Here is a 25,855-nt window from a genome sequence, read left to right as displayed (position 1 = left end):
AGACACTATGTAGATACGTAGGGGTCGTCTCTACAACACGCTGCCGCTCTACCACACGGCTGGTGGTCTAGTGGGCACGGGCGCGGCGCTCATCGACGGCATACCAACCGTCGTGCGCCCGCGCTTCTCTGCCTCCAACTACTGGACCGACTGCATCAAGTACGAGTGCACGGTACGTGACGTGATAGTCAAATGTATGAGCGTAATTAGGTTCTTGTACAGAAGGGGTCATTCTGGTCTAAAGAGGGAGGGGGGTAATATGTTGGCAGGCTCTTAGACACTAAAGAAAGAGACACAAGGTAGATACGTAGGGACTGTCTATACAACGCGCTGCCGCTCTACCACACGGCTGGTGGACTCGTGGGCACGGGCGCGGCGCTCATCGACGGCATACCAACCGTCGTGCGCCCGCGCTTCTCCGCGTCCAACTACTGGACCGACTGCATCAAGTACGAGTGCACGGTACGTGACATTATACTAATGTATGAGCGTAATTAGGTTCTTGTACAGAGAGGTCATTCTGGTCTAGAAAGGGAGGGGGTCAGGCTCTTAGACACTAAAGAAAGATACACAAGGTAGATACGTAGGGATCGTATCTACAACACGCTGCCGCTCTACCACACGGCTGGTGGTCTAGTGGGCACGGGCGCGGCGCTCATCGACGGCCGGCATACCAACCGTCGTGCGCCCGCGCTTCTCCGCGTCTAACTACTGGACGGACTGTATCAAGTACGAGTGCACGGTACGTGATATAACAGCGAGCTAAGTAGCTTTTCCGCAGCATCGGCGTATGGTGCAAGTTCTAGCACAAGAGGCGGGCATTCTGGGCCAGAGGGTTGGGGGTCAGACTTTTGTTGGCAAGCACTTGGGAAGTTACTTAAGATTCTTTTCAGCTTCTGAATTTGGCCCAAGATAATGTCATTCCGCCAGAATCATCGTCACTCTTCCCGTAGTAAATGTCGTAAGAAGTGACTAAGGGAGAATATGCGAACTCCAGGCCTAAGTAGAATGGGGAGTTTTGAGTTTCATGCTCCTGGTGGAGACAAAATGGCCTGATGAGAATTCTTATNGGGTACAGATTTTTGTGTGGGATAGCTCATTTATCTTTATTTATTTATTTAGGAAGGCTCTAGTAGGCTACACAAGGTGTCTCAAAATAAAGCGTAACACTTGTATGGACATTAATAACTAAAATTGGTCATATTAACTGATAACTTATGAAACTTTTTTATGTAGATTAGATACAGGACCTACATACTCGTATTAGGCTTGTTCGATGCGTCTTAGGCCCAGTTACCTCTAGTATCAGTGTGACGTGAAATTTTGGGATATACTGTTTACCAGGGGTGGCCAACCGGTCGATCGCGAATATTAGTCCAGTCGATCGTGGCAAGGCAAAAAATACTACATGATTGTGTACTAAATTATACTGTTTCATTTAAGATTTCAAGAAGTATGTAAGTGATAGATCGCCCAGGGTTGCGATAGTAAACAGTAGATCTTATGTCTAATCAAGTTGGCCACCCCTGCTGTATACCATCACGCTACGAAAAATAGGACTGAGCAGCGCATCAATGAAAAATCTTGCGAAAACGGGAGAATAATATTCATTTTCACGCGAACGACGTCGCGGGCACAGCTAGTTAAACAACAAACTCAACATTTTACGCCACATTGGGTGTGAATTATAAACATCAATATTTATATTTGATTTAATAATTAATAATATTTAAGGCCTGCTTCATTGATTAACTAATGAAAGCCTATTAATAACTTATTATGTCAAATAAACTACAACTTTTTGTTTCACAGAATATCTGGCAAGTCACAGGTAACATCACAGTAACATATAACATTTATCAGGATGATCATATAAAATATACCTAGGCCCTTTCTATACAGAAATGACTGAAAAAAAAAACAGCCAAGTGCGAGTCGGACTCAAGAGTAAGGATTCCGTATCTCATTTATCTTTCATTGATTTTTCTAACCGTCAAATAAACCGTCAAGTTTGAGCTAAGTATAACCTTTGACGTAGATACAGGGTAATTTTTCAGGGTTACCTTTATAGGAATTTTTCTGAAAATAATTCCTGAAAACACAAAAAAATTTAATTGTTAGCGATAGCAAATTCTTGTAGAAAAAGATCGTATTTTTTCCTCACCCACTATTGAATCCTACATCGTACTCCTCCTATGTTCTTCTGATTAATTTCGTTGCGGGTCCAATGACAATTCAACTTTCCCCCGGCACAAACTTGAACTTCACTGGTTGGGTTTTTATTTGCGGTCAAGCTGTAGATCCTGGCTACACAGAATATGCAGCGGTGGGAATGAGAGGTGGGAAATTCCCACTTTGGAAGAAATTCACATTTCCCACCAGGAATAGTCCCGGAATATTGATCCTACATTAAAAGTTCTTCATAATCATAAGTAATTCCTGGAAAATTGGCAACAGTTTGAAAAAATTACCTTTTTTATGAAGCACCAATATCTGTTACAAATATTATACACATTTTATGTAACAAGCCCGCTTTTATAACAAGGGAAATTGGGTTTATGTGTTCATTGTTAGCCGTTACGTGAAAAGTGTTCGCCTATTGTGTAACATCTGCCTGTTTGTGCCTATTGTATTCTGATGGTGACCTTGGGGTGCTTTTAATGTTTTGGCGGAACATTTATCATGGGTTGTTGATAACGGTTAAGTTATTGGGATATGCAAGGTGTAGAAAAATTAACGAGATGATTTTAGAGCTCAAATACAAATCTTATTTTGGGTAGTACTTATTATTAGAGATGAAACGGATATCCGGCAACTATCCGGTAGGCCGGATATCCGGCCCTAAATTACTATCCGGCCGGATACCGGATAGTAACTCACTATCCGGCCGGATACCGGATATTAAAAAAAAACGACAATTTCCTATTAATAAAATGAAATACATTAATCTTTGAGGTAAATATCAATAAAATGGCTTACAATAATGACGGCTTTTATTTAAAGTCCAAAAAGTTACAAAAAAGCCATATTAAGGCCTTTCAAAACTAATTTATTTTTCTGGGCTATTCACTCTAATGACGAATACATAGATAAATAGTAAATATCTGTTAATGTCGAAATATTGCCAAATAAAATAGGCGATTTTTTTTTCACTGATGGTCTGATGACATCATGCAACTACACTGGTCATCACAAAGATCGACCCTCCCGCGACAAGCACTTTCAAACGTATGCATCCCCACTTCCCACCAATATTGGCACCATTTAAAAGCCTAGTTCTAAACTTCATTTCATTAAAGGAAAGGTTTTTACCCCAAAAATGTGTCTGTAGAAGAATCCAGAGTCACTTCTTCAAAAAATAGGTAGTTACGCTTGAGCCGACTTTTATGGCTATAAAACTGTTAAGTTGGGATTAATCGCTATCCATCTGTTAAAGAGGACACGTGAGATCATTATTTGGTTTTATAACCATAAAAATGGGTCTAATTGATCCCAGAGGTGAGCCCAAAGTGAGGTCTTTTTTCAAGTCACATTTATTGTATATCGCGTTTATGTTAATCGTTTATTAAGAAATTAAATGTGTTTTTCTTTAAGGATATTATTATTGGGCTTTCAAATAACACCAATATTGTTGGGGCTGTGTCTGTAGCTGTAGTGTCAGTAGAAACGAGTTTTACTGTAAAACGTAGGTGGGCCGATTTTTGTGATGACCAGTATAGTTAAATTTTCGCTATTTAATCACACACTCACTATTGCAGCCGAAATTGAATTGATCTGCCCCCTAGACAAGTGGCAAAATCTGACATTCTATTCGGACGGATTCGATTTTCCAAAAGTGTGACTAGTCTATTCTACTAATAGACCCACTGATCGCGTTTGAAGCACCTGTGCGGCACTATACTCGTCACGACATGCAACGAGACAATGGGCCAACTATCCGGCCGCCGGATATCCGGCTATCCGGCCTAGCAGCTGGCCGGATATCCGGTATCCGGTATCCGGCCAAACAACTATCCGTTTCATCTCTACTTATTATTATTCTGTGGTAAAACTTCGAAATTTCCTTGAAAAAATTTGGGGTAAAAATAAGAAGGTATTGGACTGGGAGAGATGTATCGATAGCATATTTTGATTCATCATCATCATCTCAGCCATAGGAGGTCCACTGCTTAACATAGGCCTCCCCCAATGCTTTCCATGTTACCCGGTTGGTAGCATCCTTTAATACTTTGATTAACAGAAATAAAAATATACCTACTTACAAAAATACCTTAACTTTTCGTACACAAAAAGGCATTTCATATGCAAATATTTTTATGAATATTTTACGTAGTGGTAGGTACCTAAAGAATTCATTTAGGCTAATCTCTGTAAGTAAACGTAGTACCTACCATGACCACTTAAAACAAAATGAACGATACGTAAAAATAACAATAGAACGCGAAAATTGTTTCAACCATACATAAACCAGTAACGCTTGTTAATTCCGAAAAAATCTCGCTTGTTTGTAGTTTGCGAGTTGCAATTTAATGAACCACTGAACTAAACAAGAAAAAACCTTTGTTTCATAGTACCAAACATTTTTTAATTGATTAAATTCGAGTTAGAGTAAGTAAGTAGCATAAAACAAAAAAAAAACTATGAATAAATTCGTATTATTCCAAGTTTTTCCAGACCTGGCCATAAACAAAACAAGAAGATAAGAAGAAAGGTACCTACTTATTGGAATAAGTAGAACTGAACCGAATAATCACCACTGTCTCACACAGCCTTAATAATTTAAAATTATTAATTACATACCTGACACATTCGGAGTTCCTCAAGGAAGCATCTTAGGTCCGACGTTATTTATTATTTACATGAGCGACCTCTTGGACCTTCCTTTAGACAGAGCTGACATTATATGTTACGCTGACGACACAGTCATCCTCTTCCAGGGTTCGTCCTGGACAGAAGTATACAAAACAGCAGAGGAAGGTATGACGGTGGTTGCCGACTGGCTTTGTAAAAATTTACTGACTCTTAACGTTACCAAAACTAATTATATAGCATTTTTTAAGACAATAGCATCGCAACCTCCACAATCCATAGAACTAAAATTGCACACCTGTAACATAGCTTCACAAGTAGAATCAACAGTTTGTAAATGTCAATTAATAAAAAGGTCCGATAGCATGAAATATCTTGGTGTCATACTTGATGAAAACTTATCATACAAAAAACATATTGCAAACCTGTCAACCCGAATACGAAAGTGCATACACATAATGAAAATTCTCCGTCACTCAGCGCCAAAAAGGATTATATTTCTTGTCTACAAATCACTATGCCAATCGCTGATGATTTATTGTATTAGAGCCTGGGGAGGAGCATCTAAAACTGTCATAATTGAACTCGAAAGAGCCCAACGTGCGGTATTAAGAGTGATGCTGCGCAAGCCTTTTAGATACCGAACAGACCAGCTGTACAAAGAGTGTAAAGTTCTTCGAATCCGTCAACTATATATTCTGCGCACCGCAATATCCATGCACAGCACCACTTTGAACTCTGACAAATATGAACTCTTAAACAAACAACGCGTATTCAAAGTTCCAACCCCAATCATTCACACTTCTTTTGTAAGACGCCAACCATTGTTCCTCTATCCCCACATCTATAACACCATTTGCCACCAAGTAGATATCAGAAACACAATTACTAGCAAAGCCAAACGGTTAATAGAATCCTGGCTTTTAGAACTGGACTACGACCAAACAGAAGAAATCATAAACGCGTCATACTAGCTAACTATTCTAAAACACACACACACACACACACACACCACACACAAACACACACACACACACACACACGCACACACAGACATATTCGTTCGTTCCTTCGTTCTCACTACCATGTTGGATTATATAATTTTAAATAATACAATTTTTATGTTATTGTTATTAGTTTTTCCAAACCAAAGCTATGTCATGTCATTAATATTTGTTTAGAACAGTTTTATATATTTTAACACATTATAAATGTTAAGCCTAATTAACTAGTATAAACATGTCCGTCCTATTAAGACCGATGTCATTATTTTTAAGGTAATTGTTCGTATTGGCCGCTGCGATACAAGCTTTCCTGCTTAGTGCAGAGACCGCCAGAATAATTTGTACAATGTAACATCTTTTAGTAATAAATACTTTTTTACTTTTTTACTTTTTTTTTACTTTACATGCTTATTGCATTATTTGCATCTCACTGATGTCGCTATAGTATTCTTTCACAACTTCAACGACACTACAAAATCACTGAAAATTTTCAATTTCTCACACATCAATCAAATGCTATAATTATCGTATTAATCACACAGAAACATAATATTATACATATTAAATAAGTTATTTAAATACTAGGATTGCAGACAAAGAGCAGGTTTCGAGACAAAACAAAACATGTCATCGTCATGTGCGTCGCGGTTCTGACTGTTGCGAGTTCGCATAATATCAAATTGTTGCGGTCCAACTCCTACACGCTCCTGTGAGCCTGGTACACACAGGCACTGTTTACTCTTAATGTAGATATTTTTGAAAGTGATTAACTTATTAAAAATAATAAGAAAGAACCCAGATTTATTGGAAACCATAAAGTTTCGCTACCTTTGAAAAATGTGTGATTTTTTGTCCAGAAACCTTAGCCAGTTACCTTGAAAATTGGCTTAGGGGCGACAGACACTGCCTTTCTTAGCTACTAGCTTTTGCCCAAGACTTCTTCGTCTCCCACAAGAAAAATAACACCCAGGAATAATTTAGAATACTTAACCCTTAAGTAACACCGTGGGGTAATTTTTTACCCCAGGCACATAAAAATTGTCATATCTTTTTTTCTAGCGTAGCTAGTGTGATGTCGTTTTGTGTATTCTCAATCCAGAGTGTGCGCTTTAATCTCGTAGACGCGAGATGTGAAAAAAATCATCCGTTTGGCTTGTACAGGTAGGTGGGGCAGAAATTTACCCCAGGGTGTTAGTTACGCATACTTTAATTTATCATCATCTAACATGTTATTAATAGGTTTTTACAACATTGAAACAAAATGAGTAAATATTTATATGACGATTAAGTAGCACATTGTCTCTAGAATGCAGAGAGATAATTAGAGCTTGATTTACATGATACTTTTCGAACTTTGAAGACATCCCCTCAGAATAGAGCGTTCATAAATTCGACTCAGAAATAGGGCTCAAAAATGATAATTACGTAGTAATTCAGCGTGTCTGATGTTTTCGAAAAAAATAATTGGGAATAAAATAAATAAAAAATATTTTTAAATATTTTTTCATAATTTTATAAAAAAAATAGTTTTTTTATTTTGCTTTATTATAAAGCCAGAAATTTTCGTTTTATTTCATTTTGTGTTTAAAATATGCATAAAACATCTATTTAATGTCCGATTAGTATAAGTTTTTGGTTCTCACAATAACTTTCCAAGATGTTTCTAGAAGACCATTGTGGAGACTATAAGTTGCCAATGACAAATTATTTGTTTTTTGTTATGATTGATTTAAGGTGTTTCTTTACGCTAGATAGACGTTATTTTAAAGCAATCGTATAAGTCAGTGATTCCATTAATACATTGTAAATCACAAAATTAAATTGATTGTAAATATTTACTTTAAATTTTTCAATTTCCGTTTGGGGTAATTTATTGCCCCAGGGTGTTCAAAGTGTAACCAAAAATAAGGATGTTACTTAAGGGTTAATATTACTATGGTGTTATGTGTGCCATTTTGCAAAGTTACATCAAAATCCGTCCAGTAGTTTTTGCAAAAAACATCTTTAAGTATGTAACTTACAAATCACTTAAAAAATGATAATATTAAAAGTTCCTATGAAACAACTATTGCAAATTAAAACAGTTACATTAATAGGCTCAAATCTGTGTTTTATTGTTGCTATCTGTATCAATCTAGGCGCGTGGGCAGCCAAGACAGCACCAGTTTATTGCTCCTTAGTTGATTTGGCATTGACAATGATATATTCATTCCATGTCCAACTCACTTGCATTCCACTTGACATTGGCATAAATCAACCTGTTAAAGAGGTTTGATTGACCGCCTCTGAGGTTTAGTGGTAAGACAGCCTGATTCCGGTCCCGGATTTGATTCCCAGTAGAGACAGTTTTTTCTAAGTCCGCCTGGCTAGCTACCACCATCTTACCTAAGTGTGTCGCGGATTTCGGGTGATCTGTGGTTGAGGCTTTCGGGTGAAACTCGCTTCCACCTTCGGCCTGATCATCACTTTCCATCAGGTGAGTGAGGTGCCGGCGTTGTTTTAAAAAAAATAACGAGAAGATTACTCCCTGCCAAGTGGCTGTTATGTTTAGCTCGTCTGGCCAACGTAAAGAAGTATAAACCAAATCCTCCATTTGTCTGGTAAGGAGGGTCGTACCCTACAGTGGAGACTGAGAATAAATAACTTGATGAAGATGATAATAAAAGTTAAAAATTCACAACTAAGAAAAGTCACATACTTTCCGCTGCATAATCGTTAAAGGTGCATAATCTTTTCTTAAAGGTTTTAAACCTTTGTTTGTCACCTGTCATCCGCTTTGCAATGGAGGGAAGTCGAACCTTAATTTCGAACTCCTATGTTCTTCTGATTAATTTCGTTGTGGGTCCAATGACAGTTTAACTTTCCCCCGGGACAAACTTGACATTCATTGGTTGGGTTTTTGTGGCGGTCAAGCTGTAGATCCTGGCTACACAGGAGTTGCAGTGGTGGGAATGAGAGGTGGGAATAGTCCCGATACTTTCCACTACGGATGATGATGAAGTAAAAACTGGGACTTACCCGGATATATCTGTCTAGATCAGGTGGTATCTCGCCCTCCAGCTCCGAGGCAGAGTCTTTTTTCTTCTCCTGTGCGGCTGTGGCATTGTTTTCGCCCAGGGTTCCACCCCTGGCGAAGCTCACGTGAGGCTTCGCTGCTTCCACTCCTTGCTCTCCATTTTGGATCTGAAAGAAGATTTGATCACTGAGTGAAGAACGAAAGAAAGAAACCGCGTTTGTGGTCTAGTGGTAAGACCACCTGCTTCAGACGCAGAGGTCCCGGGTTAGATTTCCAGTGGGGGCAGATTTTTCTGTTCGGTTTGGTTGGTGGTTGTTTTTAGGGCTTGTTCTAAGTCTGCCTGGCTAGCAACCACCAACTTACCTAATTCTGTCGCCATAACAACAGTGTTAACAGCATTGTTGTGTTCCGGCAGTTAGAGGTAAGATAGCCAGTTCCTCCGTGGTTGAGGATTCCGGGTGAAGCTCGCTTCCACCTTCGGCCTGATCACGACTTACAATCAGGTGAGATACAGGCCAAGCGCTTCCTCGTTGTTGATAAAAAAAACATTTATTGCAATGGACAATAATGGACATCACAAAAGATAAACGAGGTAAATAAAAAAAACAAACAACACAGAGGTAACACACAAAACATACAATGGAAGAGAAAGTAAACTAAGCAGTGCCACCCTGTCGCACAGCGATGCCTATCGCAATGGGATGGGACCCCACTCAGCATATGTCGTGGCCCACGGTCAGGAAGGCCAACAACAAACAGGCCCTGGTTTTCAGTATGCCCCATGCCGAGTAGGAGTCTCGGACACTAACCTATAAGAACAGCAGCTAATCAGCTATGCATGCTATCCTATACTCCTATGAATATGTTGAGAAGAGTGAGGAGTGGTTTTGTGGATTACTAGTTGTTGACTTCAGTTCCTGAAGCATCCAAAAGCAATTTCTTTTCCGGGGTTGTGATTCTGTGAGATTTGAAATTTAAATTCTGCAAGGCACTTTTCCACATTATGTTTAGAGATTAATGTCAGTCATGTTTCATAGTTTAATTAAACGCCCTAGTTGTAGGATTATTCATTTTACGTCTATATTTAAAAGTTGCTCTGTATTATTTTGCTAGCATATTACACAAGTACCTACAGATTACAATCAAGTGGAATTTAACCAGAAGCCGTCACGGCACACGAACTGAAACGTTTGTTTTTCCGTTTAATAACCTGTCAAGAAACCAATTATGTGCTTATTCAGACGTAGGGAGTTTGTTACGCCCACGGGGCCTCATCAATCATTAACGCCAGGCCTGTGTGGCCTGAAGTGACCACTGACCGTTTGACTTTCGATATCGGGCCTATACGATCAGCCTGATAGCACAAGATAAGTAATGGGTTGAGGAATATTATATAGGGTTAGTGACGTCATAAGATACTTAGAAGTAGTTTAGTACCTTGCTATAGCCGCTTTTATGGGTATCACCGGTAGGAGAGGGTGATATGGTTTCATACTCATACTTTTTCTGATAAAGGCGTCTCCCGAAAGTATAAACACTGATCATTACCAATAAACCTCTTTTAAGGCCAGACTGGACGGACGACACAGGCAGAAAAGTCTCAGGAGATTTGGGATGCTTCATGGCGAAGACCAGCAATAAAAGTAAACGATGTCTCAGTGTCTCTATTGCGTGCGTTACAAAAATGGCAAATCCAGACCAACCTGCAGACGTGGGAAAGATGGTGTCAAGGTAAAGGTTGTAAAATTTCCTGGCTAGCAGCTACCATTCAGCCAAAAAGTTATGGGAGATTTCCTTTATTCCATAAGTACACGTGCCAATAATGTTTTCGAGGTTTCAGGCTTTAGCAAGGCCAGAAGCGTTATCTGAACTGGAACCCTCGGTCCACTCACAAATGATTAGATTAGGCATTGGCACAAAACATGCTTCATTTGTTTCATTCGACCTCTAATGTACAGACTGCACATCAGACCATACATTTAGTCGCAAAATAGCCTCTATTACAACGAAATAAGACCTCACAGGGTTTATCTTGACGTGCTGGCAACTGTACAATAAAAGCCTCTGCTATAAGACCACTAATTGGCAAGGATTCAAAAGAGTTTGCCAATCGTCGGAGTATGATATCATCAAAATAAAAAGGTCTGGAATTGTGTACACTCAACGTCGTGACACCCAAAGTAGCCAAAAAGTTCGCAGCACGTCTTTGCAACAATTGGAATAAGGTTGTGTTGCCAACTTTTTGGCCACTTTAGGTGTGACGATATTTGACGCTGACTGTACATGCCTGCAGTGAATATGAAGGCAGATGCACATGATCATACACTTTATCACTGTGTGTGAGTCATAGGACTTAATTTAGAGGCGCTCAGGCGCCACAGCGAGACACCAAACAAAAAATGTACTTACATCCATTAGTACCCAAAAAATGGATAAATCTCGAGCATTATGGGGGCTATCTAAACTCCGAAAAACCTTTGAAGCGTAGCGCGTAGTGTCGTAGTAAAGTCATGACCATGTCGATATTCAAATGTTCGCGCAAGTTTTCCAACAAGATTAGCTACTGTACTGATGCCATATTAGGGCACATGATAGGGCAGCCCAGCGTAGCCCTCTTATTGCGGACTAAAGGAACTTGTGGTAGTTATTATTGTAGCCAAAAGCGGCTTGGGAGGAGTATCATCATAATTTTCAGTCATAGGACGTTCACTGCAACATAGGCCTCTCCCAACGATTTCCACAATGGCCGGTTGGTGGCGGCCCGCATCCAACGCCTTCCTGCTACCTTTATGAGGTCGTCGGTTCATCTTGGGAGTAGTATAATACATAATTATATTCAAATGGTGTCGGAGTAACGTAATGTCGAAGTAATTTTGCCCGTTTGCCTAAGTTCAGTTTTTGAGCCTCAAAAAAAAGTCATACAGGCAGAAGATCATGTCCAGTATTGCAAAATGGAAATTCATTTAATCGGTAAACAGGCATTTTTATGGTAACGAACCGTAGCAACCACTTATAATCCCATCAGGCAAACATGTTTACGGTATTTTCGTAATCTACCCTCCAAATCTTGGCCTACATCAGCTGAATTTTCATTGCTAACAACCTTGAAAGCTTATCGCCGAATCCTTGATGGATTTACACATTTAAAGCGTTAAATGTAATCTTAACAACTTTATTGGAGTAAATGAGATTACCCACTGAGTTTGGTGGCACCTTAAAGTTTAGGTGAATAGATCGATGTGTATTAATCTTTCACACAAAAACTACTGAGATAGATAAAAGTGGGAGATTTGTGTAAAACTTCGTATGGCAACTTTCGTCCAGCAGTGGACTGTTAGAGCTTACTCTTAATAAAAAATTCTCAGAAGCCAGACAAAGGAAATCATGGAATTCAGATCAATCATTCAATGTAGTTAATATTTTGATCAAACTTGCCTGTGACTAGTTGTAATATTGGCAAATATAAAGGAATTTATTCACCCACAAGGTGAACCGACGACATCAAAAAGGTAGCAGGAAGGCACTGGACGCAGGCCGCTACCAACTGGGCAGCATGGAAAGCATTGGGGGAGGCCTATGTTCAGCAGTGGAAGTCCTATGACTGAGATGATGATGATGATGATGATAAAGGATTTTTTATAGTAAAAGTGATTGAGGATTCTGAAAGACTTCTCTACTCTCTTATAATGTATGTCTTACATTATAAAATAATTTGTATAATAATAAAATACTATGTTTTTATGAGAATAAAGATTCTTTTACCCAAAAGAACTTTAAAGTCTAACAAACAACAGTCAATGTCCTAAATATTTCATGCAAGTTTGTTTCGTTCATGGCACATTACTCATGCTACGAAACAAGCCCATTACCAGCGAAGGCATTCAACGTGCCATAACCACAGAAGCGGAGCAACGTTCTTTTAACGTCAAATCAATACATCTTGGCATTTACTTTTCATGTGGACCATAAATAAGTAAGGAGGCACCTGTGTAGGAATGAGAACAAACGTGTAATTGGTTGATTGTATCATAAATTGGATTTTTGATATGAATTTCTGATGGGTATGATGTAAAAAAAGAATTATAGGAAAAAAATCGAGAAGTTAGAAGTCTAGTGGTCCTTGTGAAATAAGAAATTAAGTGTATTTGAGACAAAATAAAAGACTAATAATTTCCAGTCTTTTCTAAAGTATCTACAATTGACATCTTAATCCAGTTTTTCGAGCTTTGTTTAGAATACCAGACTTGGTGGATAATTCACTCTCCTGGTTTAATACCAATGACAATCAGTCACTTGAACTTTGTGCACTGCATAAACAAGGCACTTAAAAATATCAATAAATATTTACTGCATGTTGTGAAAGATAACATTAATTTGTAAACAAATAGGTACATGCAGACTTATTAAAATAAGCTACAGTTATTATTAGGTATTAGATTTACTCAAATATTTTAAGCTTATATTCATTTGGTGAGATTATAGACACACATTTTTATTTATTTATTTTCTAGGTAAAAATAAAGACATCTGAAAATACATCAATGTAATTGAACTCCAATGTTTAAAAGTTGTTTACTTACCTGATAAAACTTTCAGAAGTCAACTTAATCCAACAAAGGAAGACTAATTTACATTTATAAACACAGTTTACTGCGCCAAATTGACCACTTTCGTCCACTGTAATCGTCCGAGATTAAGCGGTAATTTTATTTATTTATTTACAGAGAATTTTGAAGACTAAACATGCAGCGCGTTTGCGTAGTTCAATCGATACAGCAGGCACCAACTCGAGGCAAGACTGACTGCGAACTGCGACTGCGAGCGATGCGACAAAATCGATAATAAAGCCGCCCGCAGGCCGCGTCAGAATCAACAAGTATTCATAAACAAAAAACTCACGTTGTCGCTCGCCTCCGCCGGCGCAAGCCCCAGCATAATTTTCTCCTTCTCAATCTCAAGTCTTTTCACTGCAATTAGCCTTTCTAAATCCACCGTCGATAACATTGTGATCGTGAAACAATACGATTACGAAAGTGAAACTTGGAAGCGCGGGAAATTTGCTGCCGGCTTCAGCAGTACGTTGCGGTTGATAGAAATTATTTATGAAATGGTACTGCTATATTTCTATACAATTTTATTCGAATTGGTGTTTTAAATTCATAAATAATTTAGGATAAATGAATTTAAACAGAATGTAAACAAGACCACCGGTTAACTTTCAAATTTTTGACATACATAACGTCATGTCAGTGTCACTGTCAAGTTTTTTTTTTCCTACCACTCTGTGTCATGGATTGGCGCAAGATCATTTCCCTAATTCTCAAGGAGGGGTCGCAAGTTCGCAACTCGAAACGCAACTGATGAATTGAAAAGTTGAGGTGATGAACCACTGTAATTTTAATACACATTACACAACAGTAAACAGATACCAATCTTTGTGTTTGTGTGATGGCTTCAACTCTCGTTGCGCAACTATAATACCAATAATTTTATCATCATTAATGGTACATGTATTGTAAAAACATCACCTTTCCTTTGTTTATGATTAATTTTATTATTTCTAAAGGGAAGGTAGGGGATGGTACTCAACCTCTGTAATCTTTAGACTTAAAAGACTTGTACCCAGAGCCAGAGCTGTAAAACATCACCACTTAAAAAAATGTGTTATCAGTGACAGTGACATTGACAGATACTATCAGTGGCTTTCTGCAGCTGGTTTTCCTCGATTTTATCGGAGAACTTTTCATTTGAAAAATTGCGGTACCTTTAGGTTAATAAAACTGTCCATAATGCTTAACAACAACATTTAATTTTTATTCATGTGCTTCTTTACTTGCATAGATTTATCATTTTGTTTATTTTTTATATTTTGTAGAATCGCAAGCTCGCAGCTAAGAATGGATTCAGAATACAAAAAGAAAATAGCTGAGCTTAAAAGTAAAATAAAGAGTTTTCCTGACTTTCCTAAAAAGGGAATATTATTTTGGTAAGTATGCAATATTTTCCTCATGTAAACATAACCTTGTAAAAATAACAGATTTTTATTAAAATGTATAAGTCACGTGCTTTATTCGAAGGAATCAATAGATACCGCGCGGGAAGCGCGCAGGCCGCTACCAATCGATCAACATGGAAAGCATTGGGGGAGGCCTATGTTCAGCAGTGGACGTCCTATGGCTGAAATGATGATGAATAGATCCCGTGTGTAGGGTTGCCAGGCGTCCGGATAAAGCCGGACATAGTTAGGCTTTTTGATTGCGTGTCCGGCCAAAATAACCGATGTCCGGCCTGTCCGGCTTTTGTTAGGCTTTTTATTTGGCTGCCGCGCCAGGCGAAAGTCGAGCCACAGAATAAGGCACGCACGCATCAGGACGTTAGGCAACCGATGATGATAGCTCTCACTCGTGAGCTCACTAATTGTCGCATGTCCGGCTTTTAGGGTAAAATGTCCGGCCATATGAAGCACATAGTCCGGCTTTTGTGTTTTTGGACCTGGCAACCCTACCCGTGTGAGATGAATGTAAAATCTGTAGTTGAAGCCAGACAATCATTTTAAATGTTTAATAATTATAACTTTTAGTGATAAAAATACTACAGTCAATTATAAAGTTATCACCGGGTTATCATAAAGTTTTCAAGGGTTCATTATGTTTAACAATGTTATCTATAAACTACAAATAAGTACCTACTACAGTGGAATCTCTATAACTCGAACCTCGTTAAGTCAAAATCCTCAGTAAGTCGAAAAAAATTGCCATTCCCTTCCGCTGAGCACCTAAATACGCGGTACCTCGAATTATTTAGACTTTGTAACTTTGAAACTGTTATTTCCCTACGAAGTATTGATGATACATATTTATACTCTTTAACTCGAAAAAAAAAGGGGACTCCGTAAGTCGTAGTTAGTAAAATATAATAACGTCTTACTTGGAATTCCCCGAAATAATAGCAATAAAATCCAAAATGAATGTTCGGGTTCGGGGCTTCTAATCTATTGTTTTTGTCTTGTACACGTGCAATGAAAGAATACATCAATGAAACTTTCTAAGTAACACAGCTGTGAACGTGATGTTTGTCCTTGTCGCCACAGGACACGATTACTTAAAGCGGAGCTTGTCCGTCCTCTACAAGTCGAAATTTCAGCAGTTAAGTCCTTGTATCTCGAAGTTCTTGTTAAGTCGAAAACTCGTTAACTCGATTTTTTTTGCATTTCCCTTGAGATTCGAGTTATAGAGATTCCACTGTACATATAAAACTTGTTATTAATTTTCAGGGACATATTCTCAGCAATCTCAGACGGCCAAACCGCCAAACTGCTCCAGAACTTGCTCGTAGAAACCGTCAACGCGAAATTCCCACAAGTGGAAGCCATCATCGGTCTGGAGTCCCGAGGCTTCCTGTTCTCATTTGCCCTGGCAGCGGAGTTGGGAGTGGGCTGCGTACCGGTCAGGAAGAAAGGGAAGCTCCCCGGAGATGTTGCCTCGTATAAATATGATTTGGAATATGGATCGGTTAGTATTCGAAACAATTCTTCTAAAAGTGATGAATATTAAATATGAATTGATATAATTATGTGTCTATGAATATTTAAATGCAATTTTACAAATGATACAGGTGGTTATGTGGTTTTGTAAGATTTTCCTGGAAAAGGATAGTGCCAGGGTCTGGACCAAGTGCTGCCCAGAATCAACCCATAGTGCATTTTGTTCCTCAGACCAATACTAATGTGTAAACCAAAGCGCACTGCAATATATCCCTGGAGTTAAGAGAAAAAAAGAGTTTTGTTTTGAAATATTTACATACAAAATATCATCGATATACGTACTATGCATAAGATTTCGTGATTTTGGCATTAAATAACACTCGCTATGTTGAACTTAACCATACTGCATCCGTACACCTTACTTTAGTGCGACTTAGACATTCTTTTTAAGCGATCTAGCGCTGTTGCAATAGTTTGGTTAGTTGACAGAAATCATTATTTTCAAAATGAAGCAAGAAGTTTTAGTTCTCTATCCTTGCGAAAAATCAATTTATTGGTGTATTACAATCGATTATTGAAGTTATTGTAAGCTAAAACTTCTTGCTTTATTTTGGAAATAATTAATTTCGGTCAACTAACCAAACTACTGCAACAGCGCTTGATCGCTTATAAATAATGTCGAAGTCGTACTAAAGTAAGGTGTACGGATGCAGTATGGTTAAGTTCAACATAGCGAGTGTTATTTAATGCCAAAATCGCGAAATCTTATGCGTAGTAGGTATACATCGATGATACTTTGTATGTAAATAATTCCAAACAAAACTCTTTTTTTCTCTTAACTCCATGGATAGATTTCAGTGCGCTCCGGTTTACAAATTAGTATTGGCCTGAGGAACAAAATGCACTATAGTTTCATTCTGGGCAGCACTTGGTCCAACTTCCATACATGGATTGGCACTGTCCTTTGCATTCAATTTGTATTTCCTGTTATGATGCAGTATTTTAAAGGAAATAACATTGCCTTTAAATCTTAGTGATTCTAGTTATCTTTATTAAGATCTATTTCACTCTAATCCAGACTTAGATTGGTGTGTCAATACATAAGTTACTGTTTCACTAAAATTGTTACATACAAACTAGAAAATAACCCACATCTGTTTATTTTTCCAGGATATTTTAGAAATCCAGAAGAACACAATCCAACCTGGACTCAACTGCCTCATTGTTGACGACTTAATAGCCACTGGTGGCTCTCTGGCTGCTTCCATACATTTGCTCAAAACCTGCGGTGCCAATGTTATGGGCTGTTTGACAGTCATCGAACTGGAATCTTTGAACGGACGCAAGAACATTCCAGACGGTATACTGGTACATTCCTTGATTAAGTATGATTAGCTAGTCTAGATCTAAGCACAAAAATTGAAACAAAATGACATGAAACCAATTAATTTGTAAATTGACTGAGAAGTCTTCTCTGAGATCAAAATCAAAATCAAAAATATTTATTCAGTTTAGACCACAAGTGGCACTTATGAACGTCAATAGAAAATAATAAAAAAAGAAAAGGTAGCCCTTATGGGGCACTTTACATGTCTCCTTATCTTTTGGGCCCTACCAGCGCTTCGAGACAAACATATGGCAAGTGCTGAGAAGAAACATTAAGCGAAGTGAATTTACTCAAATAGTGCAAGAGCCCCAATGATTTATGAATGTTTTATGGCCATATTCAGTGAAAAATCTAATAAATAAGCAATATCAAATAACTTTTATATTCATAGTTGGAAAAAAATATTAATTAATTCAACTAGGTCTGTAGGCCTAGGATGCGCGCCGCGATAAGAGTTTATCGCGCCATTTTATCGATTTTACGGGATAAGCCCATACATTTGTCGTATCAAATCATCGACAATATTTTATCACGGCGCGCATCCTAGCCCGGCTGATTTCCACCAAAGCGGAGCGGAGCAGAGAAGTGTGTTAAATAACCAATCAGGTTTCATTATTTCTACTTCTCGTCTCCGTTCCGCACAGCTCCGCTCTTCCTATGCTGTCAAATTGTATAGAAAATGTTAACGGCTTGGCACTTCTCCGCTTTGCTCCGCTTTGGTTGAAACCGGGCCTTAAAGACCAAAGATCTGGCTATAGTAAAAAAGGATTATTATTATTTTAAATTAAAAAAAATACTGGCAAGTCCAGTGTTTGTGTCTGTCCAAAAAAGTAAGTTTTTTGTTGTATTGACTGTAAGATATGCACAAGCATTTCTACCTGACTCAACGGTGTCTATTATCAGCAAATCGAACGCACAGCGTTGAATAGAGCTCTGTGATTGGTTCGTGTGTGACTGTGCGTTCACGCGCACTGTGAGACCTCATAGTAATGTTTGTGAATACGGGCGTTTAGTGTGTAGTCAATTACCTAGTCACCATAGTACAAACTAAGTTTGTGACTAGACTGGTGCTGTATCGTTTATTATTTTACTGTCATTATTTTGTATTTTAGTTAACATTTTATAAAGAATGTGTTTAAGCATAATAAGCTGTTTTAGCCAGTATATTAATGTACTTTGTGTATTGTGAATGTCACAAAAAGTTGATATTATCAAAATGGCAGCTAAGGCCTAACCAGTGCAACAAATAATGAGTTGGATAAGAGTCTACCAATATTCAGTTCATAATGAGAGCTAACTCAGTCGTCCATAAAGTTGGTGAGTGCAATTGCGATAGTCCTGTCGCTGCATCGTTCATCAGTTGGCGTCACTGTCTTTGCCATTATCGAGCGACAAGATTTTAGGTACTACAGTAGCGCCAACTAGTGAGCGCAAAAATCGTAGCACTTATTGGGAGGCAGATTTTTAATCTATATGTCACCGTAATATTGTGAACTAGCTTTCCGCCCGCGGCTTAGCCCGCGTGGAATTTTGTCTGTCACAGAAAAACTTTATCGCGCGCGTCCCTGTTTCAAAAACCGGGATAAAAACTATCCTATGTTCTTTCCCGGGACTCAAACTATCTCTATGCCAAATTTCATCAAAATCGGTTGCGAGGTTTAAGCGGGAAAGCGTAACAGACAGACAGACAGACAGAGTTACTTTCGCATTTATAATATTAGTTGGGATTCCGTCAGATTATAATCTCGACGTAGTTAAATTACAATCTAACCTAACCTAACCCACTGTTAGTTTACAATCTAACGCGTTATATTATAAACTGACAGAGTTCACAATTTCACGTTGACATATCTATATCTATCTATATAAATAAAAATGAATTGATGTTCGTTAGTCTGATTAAAACTCGAGAACGGTTGGGCCGATTGAGCTGATTTTGGTTTTAAAATGTTTGTCGTAGTCCAGGGTAGGTCTAAACGGTGAGCAAATACGCGCGCGACATTGTTTTTCTGTGACAGACAAAATACCACGCGGGCGAAGCCGCGGGCGGAAAGCTATTTATCAATAAAATGTAATTATCATGTCTAGTGCTTAACTGAGTCATTGCCTGAGGTATGGGAGCGGCACGGGGGGGTTTGGGTTTTTGTGACGTCAAACGTCAGCGAGACTTCAGTGGGTCTAGACAAAGTGCAAATTTTAATCGCAAACCAGTCGAAAAGTGGTCGAAAAGCCCCTTTTTTGTATGGAGTTTTGACGGATTCGATTTTCGATTCGATCAAAAAGTGCGTTTTGTCTAGGGGGGCTGATCTTCATATTTTGTTTGCCGTGTCACGTCATATGATGATGACCCACGCTGAACTGTCCCACCTAACTCAATGACAGGGGGCGCTACCATCGTTCAACTACACTCAACATCAAATAAACCGCACCTTCCGCGACGCGAACTTTAAAGATTTTCTTCTGACACAATCATGGTACCCCAACAATATTGGTGTTATTTGAAAGCCCAATAAATATCCTTAAAGAAAAATACATTTCATTTCTAAATAAATGATTAACATACCATAAATGTGACTTAAAAATAGACCTCAGATTGGGCTCACCTCTGGGATCAATTAGACCAATTTTAATGGTTATAAAACCAAATAAAGATCTCACGTGTCCTCTTTAACAGATGGATAGCGATTAATCCCAACTTAACAGTTTTATAGTCATAAAAAATGGCTATAGCGTAACTACCTATTTTTTGAAGAAGTGACTCTGGATCCTTGTAAAGACACATTTTTGGGGTAAAAACCTTTCCTTTAATGAAATGAAGTTTAGAACTAGGCTTTCAAATGGTACCAATGTTGGTGGGAAGTGAGGATGCATACGTTTGATAAGTGCTTGTCGCGGGAGGTGCGATTTATTTGATGCCGAGTGTATATGGTTTCCATCATGGCAAAAATCGGAACCAGCGATCCGGTATTGACGGTGGCGCCCCGCTGTCAATGTCATGGATAGGACAGTTCAGTATATTGGAACTATAATGTTGGTGTCACCTCTCCCTCGGACACTGACTCAGACTCAGACCTATAGTTGACTTAAATAAAATAAAATATTAATAAATGTATAATGCAAGCATTTAATGCAACTGATGTTTATACCAGCGATAGTTTATAATACGAAAGCCATTCCATTACAGGTTGTTTTTATTGTTAGGTTTTTGAAGATATTCTTTAATAAAACAGAGTTTTACATTTATAGTTTTATTGGTTTTATTTAATGCTATAACTTCCTAAAAGCGAGTTAACATACATTGTTTTATAAGGAAAATAAAATAATGTAAGAGCTAGGCACAAAACTTCACAGCAACAATACTAACCAAAATTAAATGTTAAATTACAAAGACTACTGTATATTCTAATTTCTATGGCAAAATAACTTATTGAATAGATATCACAGGTTTCTGTTCAACAATAGTGGAATTCTGTTCTCCCAACACACGGGGCACATTTTTTACATCTTTATCTTTCTGTTCTGTTGTGGTAGTTTTATCTTCTGTTTCCCTCTTGTTTTGTGACTTTTCTGTTGTAGGTACTACTGTAGATGTTCCTTGGTTGGCATAAGGTAAAGGTACATTTACTGCTGGGAGAGTCTTAGATAGGTCACCATTGGCAGAGTTTGGTGTCAGAGATTTTGCAGTTGTTGAAACCTTTTTGTCGTCATCACTTTCGTTTACATCGCGTGCGTTTCTTTTTTCCTCCTGATCATTGCTTGATGGTGTTGGCAGGTTGATATTTAGCCTTGGCACTTCCCAATGGGGGCCTGTCGTGTAGCGGATTGTGTCTTGCCTTGGAGTTGTGGATGATGGCAGATCCTTTGCACTTGTACTGTGTTTTGTGTTTTGTTCACTTGTACTGTTTTCATTCACCGCACCACGAGTAAATCTGGAGTTGTCGTCGTTTTTGGTTGATTCCGTTACTTCTTGGTTGTTGCTAGGAGTGGTAGATGTTGGGTCAGATCCTTCTGGAGTTTCACTGGAAACGATAGGGCCACTGGTTTTTAGTTTATCATCAACGTTTTCAGTAGTTGAAGCTTCGGTTGATCCGGAGTTCTGACCAGTTGTAGACTCAACTTTCTTCGAATCTTCAAACGGCGTAAGTGGTAAATCCTCACTAGGATCTTCAGGATTTCTTTGCTTCCTCACTTGGTTTTCGGGAACGGAGTAAACTTCGATTTGGAAGTCATACCCTCTGAGTACGGTAGGACTTTTGAGCTCGATTGTGACGTTCTTCTGTCCCTCTCCTCCTTCAAGGATTTTCGCATCCCCGTCCTTGTTTGGTCTGAGGTCGGTTATGGCCACTCGGCTGATGACTTCGGCATCAGTCGTGTTGATTGTTAGCGATTCCGTTTGCCGCCAAATCGTGGGGCTGGCATGGCGGACTTCGTCGAAGATTTTTCGGCCCTCTGTGCTATTCCCAACTATGACGTCGTGGCTTTGGGCCAACGCCACCAAAGTTAGTAATCCCAAGTAGCTCCACATGTTTCTGATGCTCTGGATAGACTGACGATATTCGTCAATGTCCAACTTTATATAGGGCATCCAGGTTGAGGAAAATTTTGCCTGACTAAGCATTTAATGAGTAACATTTGTATATTTTTTATAAGTGTAGCGCTTTATGATAATGTCTTCTTACGTACAGGAAAATTTGATGACAAAATAGTGTACAGTCAGGCGGATAAATACCTACTTACCTATGATGAACTTTGACTTAATATTTGTTGATTGCGTTTGGCCCATTAAGTCACTGTTTGTGATAGGTAGGTCTGATTAATTACTATGCAATTGGTATTTACGCATACCTAACCTAGCTACCTATTTCAATTTAAATAATGTGGTCTTAAGAAATTAGCTGCAACAAAACGAATGTGTTCTTATAAATAAGAATTGCAAAAAAATGCGACACAAGGTCCTTATGTCGGTAAGATACAAATTCTGTGATGTAGCGTTCGTTACTATGTAAAGCTTTGGTAAAAGCTCGCAAAGATCAAAATAAAACATGCACGTGTTTACACTATCGACATGATATTTTTTGCTGGACTGTACACATCCTATGTGGCAGTAATCTCACGAATATAGGAGCACGCGGCACGCATTAAGATTAGGGATCAACATAACGTAGATTTGGCTTAGCAGGCTTAGCGTAGCCCACCACATGCCTTACATAAGTAGATATTATTCCCAACACTGCGACTCCTGTGTAGGCAGGATCTACAGCTTGACGTGGCTTGACCGACAATAAAACATATTAACTAGGTACTACAAACAAAATGAATTGAATGATTACTGTAGTGTGGAGACTGTACAGTAGGTACCTACAGTAGGTAGCCAAAATCCTCTATACTTATTTACTTCTAGTAAAATTAGAGAGGGTCGCAACTCGCAATTCACGCTCCTGCAATGGAGAGATTATGAGAGATATACAGGATATACTTACTAAAAGATGATGATGATTAGTAACTTGCGTGTTTTCCTATAGTCACTTAGGTACAATTGGTCATTTAATGCCATTTGTACCTAAACTGGTGATACCAATATAGTACCTATGACTATCAATCCAATATCCATCCATACCAAAATGATTCAATTGAATCAATCACCAACACAAAATGGTAGGAAAGTTTTACACGTTGTTACACGTATTTATTTTACTCTGTGGGTGTTGGTTGTGTTCCTAGCACTTTGATGTGATTGTGATCCATCAAGCGATAATGACCCTACTGCCCCTTTCTGTAATGTATCATTTTGTGTGCGTGCGCAAGTGCAGGATAAAGTGCGGAAACACGTAGGAAGATGGCGGTGATACCAATGTCAATGTCGTATTACGCACGTTATAGCTTTGAACTTGATTCATATTTTGCCTTCTTCCGTTTTTTAATAAAACTACCTATAACTTGGGAAATAAAATACTTAATGCTTATTTCCATGAACTCATGTTCCAAAGCTCCGCAATTCTCAATATCTTATAGATAGGTAGGTTGCATCCATAGGGGACAGTTGAAAAAGTTGTGCTGAGCGAGGATCAGAAGATTCTGTTACAACAACATGACGTAAATAGCCTTAATTAGGCCTAAAAGCTTAAAATGTTGACCGGAAATGTAGAATTTTCTCAAACTTCCGGACATTTTGGAGCGGGGTTACAGAATAAATCTTTTACTTCAAGATTGTTTATGTTAGAATTAGTTTAAATGAAAGAGTATTTGGTTAACTTATTTTATTACGTCTTGCACAGGTCAGGTTACCATAGAGAAGAAAGAATATCCATACAAATGTCATCGAGTCTTCTAGCTGTCATTTACAATTTGCACAGTATAAAAATCAATGAAGCCAACATAAAATATTATTATTTCTCAACTTTCTTCACGACCCCTCGATTTAGACCTTATAAAATACAAGTATTGTTCAGTTTAAATCGCTAAATAATACAAATCAACTTGTCAAATAAAGNATTATACAGGGTGGTTATACATATGGAACGATAAGTGATCTCACTCGATTATTTCTAAACTATACAAGATATCGAAAAACTACTTACTGATTCTGAAAGTGCTTCACGAGCTCTTTCAAATGGTACCAATAATAGGTTACAGATTATGGAAACTGGTAACATTGAATTTTTGGATTTTGTAACTTCTCGTTTCCACCCTGTATAATCCGGCTGTATCTCCAGGTCACCTTGATACATTCCATATGAGCTATTTAGGTACATACATTTACCAATTTTGGGGATAAATAGGCATTTTGTATTAGTTTTTGTATAACGCCTGAACAAAAACAAAGGGTAATATTTTGGGNCAAGCTCCAAAACCTTGAAAAGGGCCACCTTAACCAGCATATTCCTGTCAAGCCTCGCGAGTTGGATTCGTCTATCCTTATTCATCCCAGTGCAGCCGTTCCTTTACTACAGTTGCTGCACCTCTTCCTTGACTTGACTGCGTTGCCAAGTCTTACAGCTGGTCCAAGGTTCGACTCCAAAAATCAACAACAGGTTCATATTAAAACGCTGAATTTTGTTTGTTAGTTTGTTTGAACGCGCTAATCTCAGAAACTAGTGGTTTGATTTAAATAATTATTTTTATGTGATCTAGCTCGTAAATTGAGGAAGGCTATAGGATATTATACCATCACGCTACGACTAATAGGGACGAAGCAGTAAAAAAAATGTTGCAAGCACGGGAAATAGTATTTAAAATATTTTCACGCTTAAGAAGTTGATTTTGTGGTGTCGAACCTTGGACCAGGCGTACGGCTAGGCAACGCAGTCGTGCAGTAGGGTACAAGGTAGAGGGGCAGCTATAGTAGATAACACAGAGTCGTTCAGCAGAGTGCAGAGAAGAGGTGCAGCAACCGTAGTTAAGGATGAAGGAGGAACAAGGATAGGTAAATCCAACTCGTGAGACTTGACAGGGATACGCTGGTTAAGGCGACCCTTTTCAAGGTGTGGGACCCTGTGGGTATATTTTCTACTTTGTCGAAGATAAGCACGAGAACAGTTTGTCCAAAACATATGAATTTGGTCTTATTAAATGCAGGATTGAATTTCCTTCAACAGTCATGAAGATCAGTTTTCGATACAGTAAGTCTAGTATGCGGTATAACAATAAAACCTCAAAAATGGCCGAAGTCGAAAACCTAGGATAGTATTAATGGGCAACAAATCATAAAGATAAAAGCAATAAAGATTTGAGTATTGAGTATCATCATCATTTTAGTCATAGGACGTCCACTGCTGAACATAGGCCTCTCCCAATGCTTTCCATGTTGATCGAAAGTTGCACAGCGCNTACAAATGTCATCGAGTCTTCTAGCTGTCATTTACAATTTGCACAGTATAAAAATCAATGAAGCCAACATAAAATATTATTATTTCTCAACTTTCTTCAGTTTACGACTAAGATTTTATACCTAATCCAAAGTCCATTATGCGTGAATGTGTCTGTTTACGTACAAGGAATGCATCATTTGTGGCCGTGGGGTTATGCGGGAGTCCCTTGAATGACGTCAGAGAGTAGGAAACTTATTGGCGCGTGACGTCAGTCTATAGACTACAGGTAGACAAACTTTGACGGCAATAAACAAATAGCACCGATTGGGGATTTTTATTTTGATTTGT

General features: G+C 38.5%; 3 protein-coding genes across 3 annotated transcripts; 1 reads left to right on the top strand and 2 right to left on the bottom strand.

Moving 5' to 3' along the window:
* Window positions 1–889: 889 nt before the first annotated feature.
* Window positions 890–14,034, bottom strand: LOC114359243 (uncharacterized). The gene is made up of 3 exons (XM_028313540.1): window positions 13,729–14,034; window positions 8,832–8,996; window positions 890–1,033 (listed from the first exon to the last, which is right to left on the bottom strand). The coding sequence occupies exons 1-3, from the start codon at window positions 13,831–13,833 to the stop codon at window positions 890–892; spliced, it is 414 nt and encodes a 137-aa protein (XP_028169341.1). The 5' UTR covers window positions 13,834–14,034.
* A 477-nt stretch (window positions 14,035–14,511) lies between these two features.
* Aprt (adenine phosphoribosyltransferase) lies at window positions 14,512–17,789 on the top strand. Its single transcript, XM_028313541.1, has 4 exons — window positions 14,512–14,599; window positions 14,705–14,815; window positions 16,103–16,340; window positions 17,483–17,789. Exons 2-4 carry the CDS (start codon window positions 14,727–14,729, stop codon window positions 17,705–17,707), a joined length of 552 nt encoding a protein of 183 aa, XP_028169342.1. The 5' UTR covers window positions 14,512–14,599; window positions 14,705–14,726; the 3' UTR covers window positions 17,708–17,789.
* Window positions 17,790–21,104: 3,315 nt separating this feature from the next.
* On the bottom strand, window positions 21,105–22,266 carry LOC114359245 (uncharacterized). The gene has a single exon (XM_028313542.1). The coding sequence runs from the start codon at window positions 22,222–22,224 to the stop codon at window positions 21,124–21,126; it is 1,101 nt and encodes a 366-aa protein (XP_028169343.1). The 5' UTR covers window positions 22,225–22,266; the 3' UTR covers window positions 21,105–21,123.
* Window positions 22,267–25,855: the final 3,589 nt, after the last annotated feature.

Source organism: Ostrinia furnacalis, unplaced genomic scaffold (genome assembly GCF_004193835.3).
Source record: "Ostrinia furnacalis isolate ACB-3 unplaced genomic scaffold, ASM419383v2 OfSCF4250, whole genome shotgun sequence".
Classification (NCBI taxonomy): domain Eukaryota; kingdom Metazoa; phylum Arthropoda; class Insecta; order Lepidoptera; family Crambidae; genus Ostrinia; species Ostrinia furnacalis.
Note: the sequence above shows the minus strand (reverse complement) of the source record. Positions and strands in the feature narration are given on the sequence as shown.